The sequence below is a fragment of the Bactrocera neohumeralis genome, chromosome 2 (assembly GCF_024586455.1).
Source record: "Bactrocera neohumeralis isolate Rockhampton chromosome 2, APGP_CSIRO_Bneo_wtdbg2-racon-allhic-juicebox.fasta_v2, whole genome shotgun sequence".
Taxonomy (NCBI): domain Eukaryota; kingdom Metazoa; phylum Arthropoda; class Insecta; order Diptera; family Tephritidae; genus Bactrocera; species Bactrocera neohumeralis.
The window spans coordinates 16,216,435-16,236,479 of NC_065919.1; the positions used below are offsets into that span (position 1 = coordinate 16,216,435).

Sequence of the window (20,045 nt, forward strand, 5' to 3'; positions counted from 1 at the left end):
CAATGGCTTTCTTCAGCATCTCGAGACTGGTGTATTTTTTACTTCGGACCTTGCTCTCCATATTGGCCCAGAGGGAATAATTCACTGCATTCGCATCTGGTGAACTCGATAGCCATTGTGTGGTCGTAATGAAGTTCGGAACGTTGTTTTTCAGCCATTCTTGGTTCACTCGCGCTTTGTGAGACGGTGCTGAGTCTTGTTGAAACGTCCATGGCTTGCGGCCGAAATGTTTGTTTGCCCACAGCTTCAAAGCAGCCTCCAGAACACTTTCCCGATAATATGTCGCATTTACTTTGACGCCAGGCTCGATGTAAACAATTGGAGAGCGCCCATCTGCGGTGACAGCGGCCCAAACCATGGCGGCTGCTGTCTTCTGTTGGCCAACCGATGACTTAGATTTTCGTATGAACGGTCGGTCAAATAAACCCTATCGTTTTGAGAGTTTACGAATGGCTCAATTGGAAAAATTTTTTCGTCAGAAAACTCAATGTTCAGAATTTGACCGCTTTCGGCCAAGCGAAGCAACTGCTTCGCTCTTTCAAGTCTTACTTGTTGCTGCTTCGGTGTGAGATCATAGGCCTTTTGGAACTTGTAAGGCTTGACCTTGAGCTCATTTTTCAATATGCGTCGGATGCTGCGGTCGGATATTTTCAGTTCTTTAGCCATTTGATTAGCACTTTGTCGTGGATTGCCTACACTCAAGTCGGTTCTACACTTTGGCAAGACCATCTCCTGACGTTGGCAGCCTTTTGATGACCATGTCATCATTGTAACGAGTGATGGTGCGATAAACAAAAACTTTATTCACATTAAGGTGTTTGAGCTCACGAACAATTGCTGGCTGTGATTTTCCAGCTAAATATAAAGCAATCACACTATTACGTTTGAATTCTATCGCTGATCACTTTTTTTTGCGTTCACTTTTGGCAAAACGCTTTTGTAGACTTGTGAACAATACTCCGAACTGTCATTCAGCAATTTTATAAACAGCTGATTCTAATGCGACAGCTGCGCGAACGGTCTAAAGTTGGTTACACTTCGAGTGCCGGATATATATAGACGGCGCCACATTGGGGCGCTAGATTCAAAAAGTCCTGTTTATTTTGGAAAGCACCTTGTACTACACGAAATGTTTTCGAATTCGAATACACACACAAAAATTGAAAGTTACTTAAAATTCGTTAAAATTACTTCACTGCTGCAAAAAACATAAAAATGTTGATTGAGAACAAAACAAAATTAAGGTCTTCCCTATTAAATGACACAAATTGTTAAAAAATAAACATTAGCAATTCACAGACCTCGAAAAAAATTTCGAATTTTGCCTAACTCCTGCTCCTGCAACTTGCCAAGATCAAAGCCCGGGAAACACCTTCAGGTGTTAACAAAACTTTATTTTAACAAGTAAGGAAGGGCTATTTCCGGGTATAACAGAACATTTCATAATCGTGGCCAAGCTAGTGAAATACCTTAAGGTGCAAACCGTCAACCAGAGAAACGGAATCCAAGCAGTTTTATATGTACTCTATATAACTCCAATACTGGCCACCAAATTTGACATAAGGTTCGTTAGAGTAACGCAAATAATTATATTATAATTAGTATTACTATTGGGAATTTAGGTAATTCGTAGACAATTTTACGTATTTTTGGCATTAAATTACATATACAAGTATATCCAATATTATACAATCAGTTAATTTTAACGAAAGTTTAAAGTTCTCATAAAGGCATATAAGAGACAGTATTGACCCGATTTTATTTTATTTTTGCTAATACTAGTACATGCAATTTAAAGACTTGTGACCAGAATGCTTACAAGGTTTCATCAGAGTTCTCCACATACAATCACCAATCATATGGAGTAAAGTCAGCCGGATGTTAAAAAATCCGGATATTAGTTGTATGGCGGCTAGGTCAACTTTTCGCCTATTTTTAAGCACAAAGTCACACTGTTATAAGTAAAACCCGCTCTCTCCTTTTTACTGAGATAACTCACGTTTTGAGCTATATATGCGGTATAAGGTCACCTGAAAGTTCGAAAATCGTTGAGTTAGATATATGGGAGCTAAGGGAAGTATTTAGCAGATTCAACCCATTGTGGACATATAGACTTACGAATATCAGGAAATGATTCTCTATGCATTTCAAATATATATCTCAAACAGTGGCCGATATTTTCGATCAAAAGTCAAGTATAGGTCCTGGGGTCCAAATATTCGGCACCCAGGGGCTTGAACAGTTCAATCGCCCCGATTTAAAATTTAATGTGTTTGGCACATTTAGTTATTGATTTATCGCACTTTTCAACTTTTTAACAAAATCGTTATATAAGGAGTGGGCGGTTGTCATCTAATTTCACCTATTTTCACACTGTAGTAAGAAGGACCGAGAAGATTTGCCCTGTGCAAATATAAGACAAATAACTCGAATGGTTTGGAGAATATATACATTAAACCTATGAGGTCGCGTGCCAGGACCATTTTTTAAAGATTTTGAAATCACAACTGTCTGTTCTTAATGTGATTCGTTGTTTACAATTTTAAATTATTTTCTGTACTAATCTATATTTGGAATATAGGTTAGAATTTTTCACTGGATGACACGATCACAAGTGAAGGATTTATTACAATTTTACAACTGAAACTGTTTTGAGCTAATGAAAAGACATTTTATGCAAACAGAACAAGCAAGAGCTCAAGAACACTGTTACTTCTTTGTGTAAAAGTACAAAAATATAAATAAATATTATTTGAATGCCCGTGAGTTGATACATAATGGCATATTACGCTCTGGTTCCTCAAAGAATACAATGCATACTTTGCTGTCAAACATTTTTCTTTAATTTAAATTTTTTTCAGAAAACATTTGTGACTGCGTAGTCACTGCGACCCAAAGGATGTTAAATATATTCCGCTTCACAATTTACATGAGAAACAAATGTTCGCAATTTGTACATTTCATGAGGCACTTCACTCCACGCACTGAAACACATACACAAACAGTTAGTATTGCCAACTATCAACAAGGTTACATGAAGTTTTGCTCTAGAAACATGAAGATTCTTGTAATTTCCTCACAATTTCAAATAAATTCATTAATATATGCATAAGTTGATATTTGAAGAAGACAACTTTCACAAGAATATGCATACAGACAAATGTTGCAGTTTCACTGAAAGCATGCGAAAGTTGTTGAATAACTTGTAAATTGCTTGGTAAGTTGTACAACCACATTCTCCACCAACTATAACCGACTTTTGCTTCGCTCTGTGTGTGTGTGCATAGATTGTGACAAACGAAGCTAGGGGATATCCCTGAGATATATAGTATATGTACATATACTTGTATATATGTATATATGTTTTCACTGCGAATGCAAGCAGTTAAGTTGATTATGGCTCTATAGAGCAACAATGCATGGGCATAGCCGCTATTCATATATGTGTGTATGTGTATGTAGTATGTAAGTAGAATAAGCGCTATTCACCCACACCATAACAAGTCCTTACATATCAGTAGTCAACTGATAGTTCATCAGTATATCTTTTATTGTTATTATAACGCTATTTATTCACCACTAATTAAATTGAATTCAAGTGCTGCACTTCAAAGACTTCGGCCGAAGATGGCGCTGATGGTGTGTAGTCTGATACTGGGTGTTTCATGGAAAACGAATAAGTTAAGGATGAAAATAATTTTGAAAAACTTCACATTTTCTTTATAAAAAAAAATATTTTTGATATTAGAAAATACTGCAGCTGATATAGGTTAGGTTTGGTGTTTTGCGATACCAGATAGAGTTCAGTCCAAGTACAAGAGGAGTAGTCATTCTTTAGGATGCCTGCGCTTGACGCGAATTTTAACAGACTCTGCGGCCTCACTATCGATACCGCCTCCAGTGTATCATGGCGTGGGAATCCCAGATCCTTACAGTGTAGTCTTGCCAATGCGAGAAAAGTGCACAAGAGATGCTCCATTTTTTCCGTGGAGCCCTGCCCTGGACATTTGCTGCAGTCTTCTCGTTCTGTCAGCCCTATCCTGCGTGCGTGTGTCGCCACCAGACAGTGACCAGTTAGTATTCCCATCATGTTCTTACAATCTTTTCTATCGATTCAATAGGAATTTTTTGTATTTAAGATCTACTATTTTGCACATGACTTTTGTAGTCTTGCACCGAGGTAACTCGCTCCATCGTGTTTTGATTTTCTTTACAATGCATAGGTTTCCCAATGTTTATCACGTTTTCGGATGTTAACCGTACACCATTCTTGGCAATCTCGTCGACTACTTCTGGCAACGCTTTTTATTGCTCGCCTCCTTCCCAAGACACTTCTGGCCGATATGCGATACGAGGTTACTGCTTTGATTGCTGTTTGGCTGTCCACGTAGATGTTGACTCTGGAATTGCCTGCAGGTGCATTAGAGGCCAGTTCCGCTGCTTTCGCAATAGCAAAGACTACTGCTTGAAATACAGTGGTCCGGGAACTTAAGAGGGTGCCTTATGCCTAACTCTGGATAGTATATTCCCGCACCAACTTCATTGTCTATTTTCGAGCCATCCATACATATGCGCGTACCTTTACGCCAGCCATCTTTTTCTATGTTTACTTTGAACCTACTTTCCGAGTTGAAAAGTGGGATCATGTGTGGGGGTTTGCCCAGCCGCCATTACCCACCAAACTATATGTAAATTCTCTTGCAGCCAGTAGTCGTCCCTCCGAATTTGCTGCGTAGTTTTCAGCCAAGAGGTCTATAGGTGGCAGGTAGAATACCAGTTTAAGAGTTTGGAGAAAGAGTTTGCAGTTGTTTTTAAAACTCCTGTACGCACTGCGCAGAGAGCCTCGGAAACTTTTCCATTGGCTTCCGGTAGATGGATTTCCGTACGCCTGCTCACCATACTACTGCAGCGTGGAGCAGAATTGCTCTTACAATAGCTGTGTAATGCCAGTGCATGAGAGAGGGAGGTTGTGCCGAGCATCTACACACATATAAAGCATTACTAGCTTTCCTCACTTTTTCTTTAACGTTGTGGTTCCACAGCAGTTTTCTGTCCAAGAGCGAAATTTGTGTACCTTTTATCGAAGAGAACCTCCATAGAAGAATTTTGTGATTTCTTGTGAAGACAAGCAGATCCATTTTCTCCGAGTTCAACCCCAGCCCCGTGTGTGGTGCGCAATAAAGTATTAAAAGTGGTGGTCAGAATACTGCTAATGGTCTGTAGACACCTACCCGTTATTAAGATAGCAATATGCACTATACATCTTAGTGGAATTGCCTACCAAGTTCCTTAGCAGCTTATTCAACACTAATGTCCATAGAAGCTTAGATAGTCCACCTTGCGGACTAAATCTACAGACTTTCTTGGTCATTTTAGCGCCATTCCATTCTGCGATCAAAGAGCTTCTGATCCAGCGTTGTATAGCAAGATCAACACCTTTTGACTGGATACTGTTCAGAATAGATTCCGTAGAGACGTTATTGAACGCTCCAGAAATATCCAGGAATGCTCCAAGTGCGTATTTCTTACATACTGAAAACTGCACGCTGACTAGATCTTCTAATGAGTTGTGGCAGTTGTCCGTCCACTCTCCGCTAGTTTTGTGAATTAGACCGGGCGAGGTGGGCTTGTGGATAATATTTTTCTAAGTCTCATCACCTCGTGGTTCTTTTCAAATTCACTACAAAAGTTTTTCCAGGATTCTCGCTTTGTCCTGCGCACCAACTTTTTGTAGTCTCTTAGAAGATCTTTATTTTCGTTCCAAGAGTCCTCGCTTTCTACTAGCTTAGCCGAGTTGAAGCATTCCCATACTTTGCCCTTATCCAACTCTTCATGCGAAACGCCTTTAATATGACTTTATTGACCATTTAGAAAGATGACAGTTGGTAAGGAGCCTAATTTTAAAAATATTCGCACTTTTTGAATTTAATTTCAATTCATAAAAAGTAAAAATTCCAAGCTTCCTCTACTGACACCCTTTTGATACCAGCAACATTTCATACACTTTCATAGAATAGCGCAACAGACTGCTCAATTTGTTCTCCAACAACAGCAGCCAACCGTATACATATACATATATTCCTCAGTGTCACCTCAACAAAATGCTCTTCAAACAAGCTTAACACCCTCTTGAACTCAACTGCACATTTTAGAATTTGTACACAGTTCGCTTAAAGATACCGTTAGTGAAGCATGCATTTATTCTGCCATGAGGGGTTAGTGAAGTTCTACGCACAATAAAATAGTAATAATCAAGAATTTAAGTTGCTTAAGGTTTCTTCGCTTTCATAGCTAAGTGTGAACTAATGCACTCTTGAATACATAAACAATTATGTGTTCGTTTATGTATCTGCTATTAAATATATACGAACATCTTTACGTTCAGTTCTTTAATAATTCTACTATTTACTAGTTTGTTTGCTCCACTTTAAGCTTTATCTTGATCTGTTATTATTCTGCGCTTTGTTTAACTTTCCGCTCGTTAATTGTCTACGCCTCGAGCACGTCTCGTCTCTATGATGTGCAAAAAGCTGTTTTCCTTCACGCCGATTTAAAAGTAAATCGCAATTGGTTTTCTCGCATCGTTTTGCCTCGTTGCGCTCAAGCGGCAAACAAATTTTTCATTTATTTCTTCATACCTAATTTGATCTGGTTTCTGCTTCATTGATATCTTAAGGAAATCTGAGCTGAGTTCAAAGCGAATTGTTGCGAGCTAAACTTAGCTTTAATTTAATTAAGAGTTTACATTTGATTTCTCTGGTTCAAATAACATAATTTTATTCATTACTTTCAATAATTTTGCAGGAAAGTTTTAGGGTCTATAACTACATATGTATATATATTTTTAATTTTGCCTTTGTAGCCCAGTATGAATCAAGCCAATTTTTGGCTACCCTGTTTTGATATGAACCGTATTCCACAGGGAGTGTTCTGCATCGACCGGAACAAATTAAATCAGAAGAGGGCAAGATATGTCGTAATTTAGTTGGCCATTTCCACGTTTAAGATTGTTTTCATCACCAGTCGCAATACAATACTAAAACGAAATCTAATTCAACGTCTCTTGACTTCATATGATATGACATATGATAACCAATTTCCTTGTTTTTGCATGTTTGGAAATGGCTGCTTGAGTGATTTTCAAAGATACTGCGAGCTGAGCTCATCTTTTGTTTGAGAAGAGTTTCAGTTCTTCAACTTTGAACTTTTTTGGCCGCCCAGGATGTGCTTTGTTTTACAATAGAAAATAATCACATTTAAATCTTGCGAGCCACTTTTAGCATGTTCTCTCATCTATAGAATGGTCCTCATAAACTTCCACCAAAATAGGAAGACTTTCGGCTGAGATTTTTCTCATAGTAGCCAATACAAATTTGCATAGACGTTTAATTTCAACTCCCGCCTGTTCGGCGAAATTTCTGAAGGTATCCCAAGTGTTTAAGTCTTGACCTTCCAAACGTGGGACAGTCAAGAAGGAAGTGTTGAGTTGTTTCCACCTCATCTTCTTCCTTTCAGCTTCTTTAAATGGCGTCTGGTACGATTCCCAACCTTACAGCATGGACGCGAATATGGTAATGACCTGTTAAAATCCCCACAATTAGGAAGAGGCTAGCATTAATTAGCCTTAACAGCAGATCTACTGCTACCTTAATACACGCAACCTGGACTTGAACCCAGCGCAGTCGGGAACCCAGTTCAGTCCTGCAATAATCAGGAATTTTGAAACTGGCGTTGATAGAGAGCTCCTGACAATAAACATCTCCACCAACCTTCACCCCAAGCTTTGACCCATCCATAAAGAAGCTCACTGTCGCTCTCCTCCAACGGCTTCTTCCATTCAGAGCTCTTTTGTCGGTTCGCCGCCAGACTTCGGTTTGACGACTCCATGATCTAAATGATCCGGTATAAAGTCGAAATATGTGAAGATATCCGAGTGTACAGATATGTACGTGTTCTTTTAAGAACCTAGATTCTCTGAGTCTGATAGCCATACACCTTCCGACGATGTCCACGAGGAACAACATTGAAACAATGGAAAAATAATCAAATTACGCCACAACATTTTCAATTTCACGAATATAATTATAAATCGAATATATTAATAACAAAGTAAAAATTTTGCCGACATTTAAATTATGGTAGAAAGGCTTACGATTGCCGAACAGGCGCAATTAATGTTTACATACAAAAATAAGTAACTAAATTCGCAAATTTTAAATTGATTTTCAGAAATTTTTGCTTAAACCTTTGACTAAACTAATTAGTTTATCTAATACTTAGCGAACTAAAAATACTTTAGCCAAATCCCTTGTCTACACAGCCAGTAAAGCACAGATCTACGCAATGCTTACAGACATTTATAAACGTAATTGGCTTTTGTGTATTTAAGTGTATTGAAGATTCAAAATTCTTAAACATGCTGCAGCCGCCCGGACGCCTAAATCATTTATTAGCTGTAAAGTAAATATTTCTTTTGCCACAAATACACAGGCACTTGACGCCATTGGCTATGCTTCTTTATAAGAAAAATGCTTCGACACTTAAGTGTGTGAGTGTTTGGCTCTCCACATCTGTTTACAGTTTAAATTCGGGTAATATTGCCGACTAACAGGCGAACTCTTAATGCAACTGAACTGGTGAATGTTGTTGAATTTTAAGGTCATCGATTTGGCGCCTTCGGTTTTGGTGCGAGAATTTAATGTTTTCATTTAGTTTAGCAGGAAGCATTTGTTTTGCATTGCTCGCCGTTTATTTTTGTATTCTTTACTTTATGTAAGCTACATTTCCGGCTGACTTGAATTTCATCAATTGGAAACGTAAAACGGTTTGCAGAATCCGCCAAACTGATTACATAATCAAACCAAGTGTTACCGCTATCCGCTTGTATTGATTTAAAAAGAAAATAAATAGCAAAGGAGCACAATTCTATTAGCCGACCAAAGGCAAGAGCTTCCTGACAATCACAAAAGCATTCACAACAAAATGTTGCACAGATAGGCAAACAACGCAGCGGTAAAGTATACTTGACAGAAGGTTGTCTTGTGCCTATGAAGCCGCCAGCTCTAACTGAACTCTTCTGTGCTTGGCATATTAAGTGGCTGACAGACATTTCTCATCAGCTGTGGCACATTTCGATGTAAAGATGTTGTTAACATTGTTGCTTTATTGTGTATATGTGTATGTACAAGCCTGCTGGCGAATAATTTAACAGCAGCTTTTCACTTCCTGAAACAGAAATAGAAATGTAGCAACAAATAAAGAACATAAGTCACTTTCGAGCAACAAATCGCACTCAGATCATTTATCTAATTCGGCAAGGGAAAAAATTAAGTCATTTTATGTAAGGAGCATATGTTATACGTTTGAGGCGATTTTTTTGGTAAAAAGTTATACCACAAATGAAATTTAAAAAAATAATAAAACACATAAAACAGAGACACGTGAAGTTTTTCATATTATTATTCGATTTGAGCTAGAATTTGCATTCAACAGATTTCCGATTGTTCATACACCCCCGTTTTCAAAACTACTTTTCAAATAAAGAAGACTTATTAACAATTGGGATATGACTGAGCATCTTTTTCGTAAAGAAAATCCAGCTTGTAACTGTAGCTTTAAAGATTGCTACCATATTTACCAAATTTTGGCATCTCCTACTTTTTTTCGTCGCCATAAGTCAAACCTCTTCAGCAAAGAACATGTGAGTTGTTGCCTGATTGCAGTGAACGCTTAGGAGAAGTAAATATGTAGATAGTAATGTAAAACAATGTTTTTTTTTTGTCTAAGAAGAGCATTTTATTTTTTCATAATTTCTTACGAAAATGCAAAAAATGTTTCCCAAATAATAGTGAGAAATGTAAAACCGACTGTCGAGAGAACATATTGTAAACTTTTAATAAGTGTGAGATATACTAAAACTCATTCTAAATCTGTACTTAGCATATTATTTAGAGCAACACTTAAATTTGAAGTGGGAGAGCATACAAGGCAATTAATCATTACAAGCTTGGCATACACCGAAACTTAAAAAAAAAACAAATGTCACTCATACGCCATGTCATAGCTGTTATACGAGTATGTAGCCAAGGAATGTAAAGTAATTTCTTATAAGCATAAAATATAGAAAAAATTTAGAAAAATCATAACATTAATACTAATATTTTTCAAAATAATTTCGAATATTTTTATTAATATTAAATATCATAATATTTTTTATTTATTATTTTTTTTTATCATTATATTTTTTTCTCCTAAATTTTTAAGTCCTCTTAATACTAAATAGCAGTTGAGGCTAAAGAAACGAAATTTGTGTAATTAGTAAAAAAATATACCGTATATTGTTATCTAATCAAATTTAAATTTTCTTTTAGTAAAAAAAATCAATTAACCACAAGTGCAACAATAGCACAGTATAATATATTTCCAATCCTCGAAACAGTTGTTAAATTCCATTTCCGGAATAGCCTTCAATGCGCGTAGTGATTCACGTTTAATGGCTTCAGTTGACTCAAAACGCTTCCCCCGCAGCGGTCGTTGGAGTTTGCTGAATAACCAGAAGTCTAACGGAGCTAAATCAGGGGAATACGGTGGTTGCTTTTGTTGTTTGACCGCTCGGAATGGAATTCGAAGGGCATCACAACACGATAATCGAAGAAAACTGTCAATATTTACTTGATTTTTGACCTGCTTTGACGTGGTTTCTTTAGCTTGGGCTCACATTTACCACGATGTTTGGCCGATTGCTTATGTGTTTCCGAGTCGTAATAATAGTCATGACATACTGGTTGCCGGAAAGCATTGTTTCACAGACTTTAACGCGCCGTTATTTTTGCTCACATTTTTCTTAGGCTCAAATGATCTTTCGAAATCGTTTTCACAGCTTCTTCCGATATTCCAACGATGATTGACGTGTTAATCTTCAGTTGATGTTGACGGTCGTCCTGGACGTGGGTTGTCGTCAACCAGTTCTCTACTCTATTTGAATAATTTGTAGCAATCAAAACCACTTGCTCGCGACAAAAAAATTTCACCAAAGGCCTTTTCAAATATTCTGAACGTTTTGGCAACAGAAATTTGATTCCAGACAAAAAATTAAATGGAACTTCTTAGTTGAATAATTTCGCACATCGTAAAAATCGCCAAATGCGTTTTAAGTACTTCAGATAGACGACCGTATACTAAAAAATAATGATTATTTTGATATGATATTTGGCACAGATGCGCTGACAGTCATACCATCCTAGAAAAAAATATTTCGACGAATGCGTTTTCGCACGAAATTTAAATTAAAAAGTCTTACTATTTTTTGCCCACAGGCGTAAATCAAGCTGAAAATGGAAGCAAACACATTTTGAATGATTGAATGCCATTAAACTTTACTAAATACTTTTGTAATATGCATAAAGCTATCGAATTGCAAACAATATTTATGCATACAAATTTGGCGTGAGTTTATACAAATGTACTCAGACAGCTGATAATGTTTAAGAGCTTAAAAAATTTGTTTCTTAATGAGAGAGTATTTATTTCTTCAATTTTAAATTGTACACCTAAACCATTTTTTATCAAATTCATGCGGTCAGCATTTTTGAATTGACTTATATTTTCGTCCCAGTCTGAAAAAATATATTAAAAATTATTAAATATCCATTATATATTGAAACTTCGGCTGAAAAGTATGATTTTGGCCGACTTCGAAATTAATAATATGTTTATAATAGCGATTGCAATTCCAACTTATGCTCAAATTTTAGCAAAAAAAAGTTACTTCACCGAAAACAAGATTTAAATGCAAAAAATATGAAGAAGATTGTCAGGGATGATCGATCTATGAAGTATAATAAGGTAACAACTAAATATATTTTTCTAAAACAAAAATACAAAATTTTGCTTTCCTGTTCAATATCCCTATTACTTTTAATATTAATTTATATTTATTAAAAAAATGTAGAAGAAAAATAGTTCACGAACTAAATGTCAACATCATCTGATCTCCTAATTATCCAACATTTGATTGATTTTCCATTGATTTGCCAAAATACAAAGACAAAGTTCAACAACCTGCTCGAATCAACATTGAAATTATTACAACTTCTTTATATACAAGTCCTGTAACTAAATGCGTATGCTATCTACAATTCTTGTATACCCAATTCCCTTTACGTGGGCGTATTTAATAAGTAATGACTACATCTAGCGATTGCTATTAAAGCTGCTGATTTATGTGTGAATAACTGCCCAATGGCTGTATAAATAGATAAATTGTCTACAGCAGAGATTTAATAGCAATACTTATCTCGCTGTTTAGTGTTTTTTTATTTAGTTATGGTCGGTATTTACCCCAAGCAAATGCTGCAAACATTCCAATGGACTTCAAAGGCAATCCATTGAATATATACATAATATATATATATATATATATATATATAGATAAGTGTGTACAGATGTACCAATTGACCTTGATTTCTGTTAATACGGTAGCTTAATTGATTTGTCTGCGCCATTCTTATTGTAGTGATGACACTGGTAACTGGAATAAAAAAAAGTTGTACATGGCGTATACGTTACGCAGCGTTAAAATGCAGGCGTTGTACATGGCGTATGCTTAACAAATACTAATATGGTCTACTAACGTGGAAGAGATGTATTTATTTATATTTCTTTATAAGTTTTATTATTTATCTATTTATAAATTGTTTACGCAGTACTTTAACTATAAAATTAAATTTTTTTTCATTGTTTTCTTTGTTTTCATTATCTTACCTCGCTTTTGAATATCATATTGGAAGATAATTCATTAACGTCTGCACACATAATTGACGTTGAAGCACAAACAATTCAATATTTACATAACGAATCATTTCTGTTGACATATTAATGGCTGCTCTTCAAGTTGCCTTGTTATTTGCTCTTTCTGCGCGCCTGCAACGGAACGCGATACAGCAACTGACACTGTCGCCAGCAGAAATGGTTTAATTAAATCAAGCGATTGAGTAAGACTGAAAAGAAATATATTGCACCATGACAGATTTTCATTAATCGGATGGAAGGTACAAAGTGGCAATATGACACTTTTTGAAATGTAATGAAACTTACAACAGTGCATCAGGTCAATAAGTATTTTCACATAAGAAGAGCAGTAAAACTAATTTAATTAGTAATTCAACTTACAAATATGCAATTGTGACGGTTGAAGGAAACATTTTTTACAAATTTAATTAGGTTTCTTGAAATGTAACTTATTCAGAGGCATAAAGAGATTATGGTTTCAACTTATATAATATATCACTTTTGGACTTTATAATACTTGTATTCACGTTAATTTTTCAGAATATGACCAATAACTCGATCTGAAGTATAAAATATATTTTCAAAAAAAATTCAATACTTTTGTAGCTGTTGAAGTCTTTTCATTTATGAGTATATAACACATACATAGCTTCCTTTAATTCCCATTGGGGAGCAGTGTCAATAATAATGAATATATAAAGGTAACCAGAAAGTTGAAAATTGTTATGTTGTGTATATAGGTAGGTTTGGACCAGGATCATCGACTTTTGGCATTAAACTTAAGCAAATTTTAGAACATATTGTGATAGTTTTGTAGATTATGTACTATGGAGTCTTTGTGTGTGGTGCACTAGGGTCCACTCCAACCATGGCACTTAACGCCATTTTGAACATAGTGTTCGTAGATATTGCCGGCTATTAGACTCAAAGAATCTGGTTTCTTAAAAGAACGCGTATCTAAATACTCGGATATCCTCACACACTTTGACTTCATATCGGATCACCTAGATCATGGAGTCGCTAAACCAAACTCTGAGGGCTCCTTCTCTGCCCATATACCGACGAGGAAGCTATGGTTGGGAAGAAGCCGTTGGAGGAGAGGGGCAGTGAGTTTCTTTACGGATAGGTCAAAGCTTGGAAGGAAGGTGGGTGGAGAGGCTTACTGGCAGGAGCTCTCTATCAATCTATCTAGCTTCAGACTTCCTGACTATTGCAGTGCCTTTCAAGCCGGCGTTGCAGCCATTAAGGGTGCAGTAGATCTGCTGCTCCGGAGTAAAACCTCCTTTAGAGAAATGACCATTCACTCAGATAGCAGAGCGGAGATACGAGTACTAGCCTTGAACTCATTTACAGTGCGTTCAGGGTTGGGCGAGGTGTGCCTAACCTCGATAGCAATAGCATCGAGTGTCTTTGTGACAAGACTGGTATGGATGCCGCGACATAGCAGAATCGTAGGAAATTGTAAAGCTGATGAGCAAGCAAACTAAAACCCCTATCGTTAAAATGGGAGCGGGTCGGTGCTTCCATATCCTCTTGTGTTATACTACTAGATAGCTGGGTTTCGCGGAAGCTTGGTCAGCGCTTGGCCACCATCGGTACTTACGCTGTTAACAAATGCCTTTTGGCCCAAGATTGATGGCAGTAGATATAGTTATCTATTTACCCTCAGTAAGGCTAACCTCTCCCTAGGCTTTTAGCAGGCCAGTGCTTTATTGGCGTCCATGCTGTAAGGTTGGGGATCTTACCAGATGCCATTTGCAGAAGCAGTATGAAAGAAGATGAGGTGGACACAACTCAACACTTCCTTCTTGACTGTCCCCCGTTCGAAAGGTCAAGACTTAAATACTTGAGATACCTTCAGATATTTCGCCGAACAGGCGGGAGTTGCAATTAAGCGCCTATACAAATTTGTATTGGCTCTAACCTAACCTAATGGTTTTATGAACTAGATCAATATAAATTCAGACATATTCGACATCTAAGATCTATTACGGTCCTACTTCAAACAATTTAAGACGATTTCAGGAAATTCAACTCTTTGAGTGCAAAGCTTAACATCTTGAAACCCCACATGACTCATTGCCATATTCAAAATAGAACCTGTTTCTTTGAATTACTTAATTTATCATATTTTTTTATATCAAGAGCTAAGTCAATTTAGGCGCTTTTAAATTCTGGACACAAATCACAAAAATGAAAAATTTATCACCCATTAACTGCCTCAAGTGAAATAGGAATCGCTTCATCATTCTTACCTTAATTATTGTGTGCGATCTAAATTATTTTCACAGATCGTATGTTGATTTTTCCTAAATCACTTAGACTGCTTTTTGGATTGTGACATCAAATATAAAGTGAGATTTTTACTTATTCTATTATATACTTTCGGTTGCAATACGTTTTAGAAATATATACCGTTTTAGTTAAGGGTGACATTCACATAAAGACGGTTTAAAAAAAATTAGTGCATAAAATATAGCCTCTGCAAGCCATAAAAATTAAAAAACAAACAAATTAATGAATAAATAACATATAAGGAATATATAACTAATGTAAATATATGTCAGTATTGCAAGAAAAGTGATTTTTAAGGTTTAAAAAATCAGCACGATTGGGATAAATAGTGGTGAAAATTGTATCATGAAAGTACAACCTAAACACTTAAAAAATGGCTGTTTTGGTTTGCAAGTAATATATTTCTACTTTATCTACTGCGAAATTTTGATGGAAAACATTATTATATTAGGAAACAAACAATAACTTAATATATCAAAATTCAAAAACGGCTTTCCAATGGCAAAACCACAGAAATTTCTAAAATATTGATAAAATAAGTTTTTTGTTTCTAAAACAATATTTATTGAAAAAAAAGATATTTTTTGTGGAGTTGCGTATCTTCTACTTTATTGGCATAGACACCGCTTATGCGATTATAGTCGAGTTAACAACAGCGCGCCAGTCGTTCTTCTTTTTCGCTGTTTGGCGCCAATAGGAGATTCTAAGTGTGTCCTTCTCCACCTGGTCTTTCCAACGGAGTGGAAGTCTTCTTCTGCATCACCCTGTGGGTACTGCGTCGAATACTTTCAGAACTAGAGTGCTTTCATTCATTCGGTAGGACATGACCTAGCCAGCGTAGCTGCTGTCTCTTAATTCGCGGAACTACATATGTCAATGTCGTCTATAACTCATACAGATCATTTTACATCGACTGCGATATTCGCCAGTGCTTTATTGATGTTCATGCTGTAAGGTTGGGGATCTTACCAGACGCCATTTGCAGAACCTTTCTAACAAAAACTCGTAACGTCGACTCATCAGATGTTGATCTCGCCTATGCTACCGCACCACATAGCAGGACGGGAATAATGAGTGACTTATAGAGTTTGGTCTTTGTTCGTCGAGAGAGGATTTTACTTCTCAATTGCTAACTAGTCCGAAAAGTAATAACTTTTGTCAATAGTCTGCGTTGGATTGCGGGGCTGACATTGTTGTTGGTGTTAACGCTGTTTCCAAAATAGACAGAATTATCTACGACTTCGAACTTATGATGGTCAACAGTGACGTGGGAGCCAAGTCGCTTGTATGACAGGAGATATTTCGTCTTGTCTTCGTTCATCACCAGACTCATTTGTTTCGTTTCCTTATAAATTCTGGAGAAAGCAGAATTAACGGCGCGGTTGTCAATATTATCGTCGCACGCCAACAGCTGTACGCTCTTATAGAAGATGGTACATGTTACCTACCATGAGCAGATTGAAGAAGTCGCACGAAAGGAAGTCGCCTTGTCTGAAACTTCGTTTGGTTTCGAACGGCTCGGAGAGATCCTTCCTGATCCTGACGGAGCTTTTTGTGATGCTCAACGTCAGTTTAGACAGCCGTATTAGTTTTGCGGGGATACCGTATTCATATATCGCGACATAAAGGCAGCTTCTTTTCGTGCTGTCAAAAGCAGCTTTGGAATTGACGAAGAGGTGGTGTGTGCCGATCCATTTTTCAAGGGTCTTTTCCGAGATTTGGCGCAGGGTGAATATCTGGTCGGTTGTTGATTTACCAGGCCTAAAGCCACACTGAAAGGGTCCAATCAGTTTGTTGACGGGTCATCTTTCATACAGTATGATGAATAGAGCCTTATAGGCAATGTTAAGGAGACTTATCCCACGGTAGTTGGCAGAGATTGTGGGGTTTCGGCAGAGCACACTTAAATTCCAATCTCTGGGCATGCTTTCGTCCGACCATATTTTACAAGGAAGCTTATGCATGCTCCTTATCAATTCTTCACAGCCGTATTTGAATAGTTCGTCCGACAATCCATCAGCCCCCACCGCTTTCTTGTTCTTCAGACGAGTAATTGCTATTCGAACTTCTTCATGGTCGGGCAATGGAACGTCTGCTCTATCGGCTTCGATTGGGGAGTCGGGTTTACCATTTCCTGGTGCTATGCTTTCACTGCCATTCAGCAGGCTGGAGAAGTGTTTCCTCCATAATTTTAGTGTGGTCTGTGCATCCGCCACTAAATCACATCTGGGGGTTCTACAAGAACATGCTCCGGTCTTCTTTGAATCACCGCATCTTTTCGTAGAGTTTTCGGGCATTATCTCTGTCGCCCAGCTTGTCAAGCTTTTCGTACTAGAGCAGTACTCTTCAGTTCTCGGTATCTATCCCATCCCCCACGTGTTATGGTCGATTGTAACGTTGCGTGCTAAGCAGTCTGCTTTCTCTCCACTGCGACACTACACTTCTTATCGTACCAATGGTTTCATTTACAGCTGTTTTGGTTGCAGCTTCTCGACGTCGAACCTTCCTTGTGTTTGTTGACGATATTAAAACACTGAAGTCGTGTCTTCGGTCTATCACAACATAATCGATCTGGTTGGTGGCTTTTCCATCCGGAGACAGCCAGGTAGCTTGGTGAATCTAGAAGTCGGTCAGTCTCAACCCATTTAGGGATGTTACATCATGGGGGCTGAATTTACCGACCGTCGCCAAGCACCATCCATTTCGAGGTTTCCTATGATTTTAAAGAGAAAACACAGAAATTTCAATTTTAATGGGTAATGTTTATTTTCATTCGAAAGCACATTCTTTGGAATTTATTTTTTAAAGTTTATCTCTTTCAAATGTTGGTCGCGGCTATGTTTCAGATGATTCATCCATTGAGTTCAATTTTCGATGACTTGTTCGAGGATTTCGACTTGTAACTGGCAAATGACACGCGTGATGTTTTTCTCCAAGGCCTGAATCGAAGCAGGATTGTCCGCATAGACTTTAAACTTTAAATATTCCGACAGGAGGTATAACGGTGTGATATCAAATAATCTAACGATGATATAAAAAATCTCAATAGCAACATGTTCCAAGAGTATTAAAAAGATCTGTCTTAAAATAATCACACCTCAGCCGTTAATATCTTTCGTTGCAGACTTTTCTCTAAAGCGTTCAATGTTCTACAAAATCTATGAAACGAGATATTTTTTCAAGTAGTTGGAAGCGAGATTTAAATTTGTCTATCTGATAAAATGAAGTTACAATTAAGAGCTCATACATGTAGAGACTTTTCTAGAGGTGTCTAAGAAGCCATTTTTCATAAAACCAACACTTAACATCTGTTAATATATAAAATTAAAACCATAAATTTCAGGTCTACAGCGGTTAAGTAAATTCGAGTAGGGAAACAAATAACAGGTAGATTTTGAGACTATACAGCAATTTTGTTTTTAAAACTGCAATTGCACATAGATTTATAGATTAAAAAGGTTTTTTGAGGAAACTCTTTTCCCTGAGAAAATTAAATTACAACCCTTTTCCTCAAAGCACCAGAGTATTGCTCAACAAGTTATTAATCATAACCTCAAATATGCATACATATATTCATTCACAATTACATACTTCAAAATTCCATAACCATACTTCACTTTGTTTAGCAGCCGTCAGCGAAAATGATAAATTGATCGGCAACAAAATCCGCTACGTGATTTGTAGACAATCTTATATTTATATCTTTATATTACCGTACTTATTCATCACTTTCATTTTGCTTATTTGTCTTTCAGCACTGCGCGAAAATGGCTTTGAAGTATCAAAAATGGAAGATGGCAATTTAATTAATGGCAATAGTCATCAGTAAATAAATATATTTACATACAAGCCGCTCCTGTCGTAATATAAAGTACGCATACACATACCATTGCATAAATACCTATACAGATAACAACTGAATCAATTCCATCACAGCATCTTCACCCCCTTCACCAAGCGCGTTTGAGTACGTGCAACTAACATTGAAAATGTATGGTTTACTGCTGGAGAATCTCTCCGAGTATATTAAATCAGTGTACGGCGAGGAGAAATGGGAAGACATACGACGTCAGGCTGGTATCGACTCGCCATCGTTCAGCGTACATCAAGTCTACCCGGAAAATATGCTGAACAAGTTGGCGAAGAAGGCGCAACAGGTAAGTAATATGAAGAAAATACAACAACATATAACAAGAATTCAAAAGCGATAATAATTGAGTTATGTTTGTTGATGGCAGTCGAGCTACTAATTGACATTTCTCTATTAGTTCTTGTTATTTTTTTATAAATCACACAAAAGAGGAAGTAGTTTAAACTACTGTCATTGATCGTAAGCGAAAAATAAGTTATTTCAAAAATGCTCAATCTTACAATCTTGGTATATTAAATAATGGGTTCAGGTTCCCAAAGCTGGAACTATAGTACGTTTGGCGTAATGTGCTCAACGAACTAGTTTGAAATCCATTTGTAGACGAAAAAGAGCAAAAAACTGTTCCAACAGTGGATTAGACCTGGCAGACCCGCTTCGAAAAAGCGAAGACTTGCCTAACGGTCGGATCTGTGATGACCAGCGTTGTCTGGGAAGGACAAACAGGCTCTCCATGGTCGCGATATTGAGCCAGGTTAGGTAAGGTAAATAGGCTGATATTCGTGAGAACTCAAACAAATCCACTTAGATTGCTAGAGAAGCTAGTCCATTGTTAGGACACTTATCATTGCGGCCATGTGAATCTTGCTAAGAGCTAGTAGTTCCATGGACCTTTTCTGTTCCACTCTGCTCCAGAAGGCTTTCACAATCTCACAAATGCCGGTTGTGCTCGCCCGATCATAGATCCAGCGCCCAAGTTCACGACGACAAGCGAACAGCTGCTCGTTTCTATCCTAATCGGATTTAGGTGAGGGTATTCTTCTTAGCCAGCTCATCGGCTAAACAGTTTCCGACGATTCTACTGTGGCCAGTC

General features: G+C 37.2%; 1 protein-coding gene across 3 annotated transcripts in view; it reads left to right on the top strand.

The window, feature by feature from the left end:
* Positions 1-20,045, top strand: part of LOC126751393 (soluble guanylate cyclase 88E) — a 100,390-nt gene that overhangs the window by 68,785 nt on the left and 11,560 nt on the right. For 2 of the 3 annotated variants that reach the window (XM_050461620.1, XM_050461622.1), the window contains exon 2: positions 18,840-19,241. In XM_050461620.1, the coding sequence (XP_050317577.1) occupies positions 19,074-19,241 (168 nt within the window). In that variant the 5' untranslated portion in view covers positions 18,840-19,073. The remainder of the gene's footprint in view (positions 1-18,839; positions 19,242-20,045) is intronic. The other variant, XM_050461621.1, reaches the window with a different exon arrangement.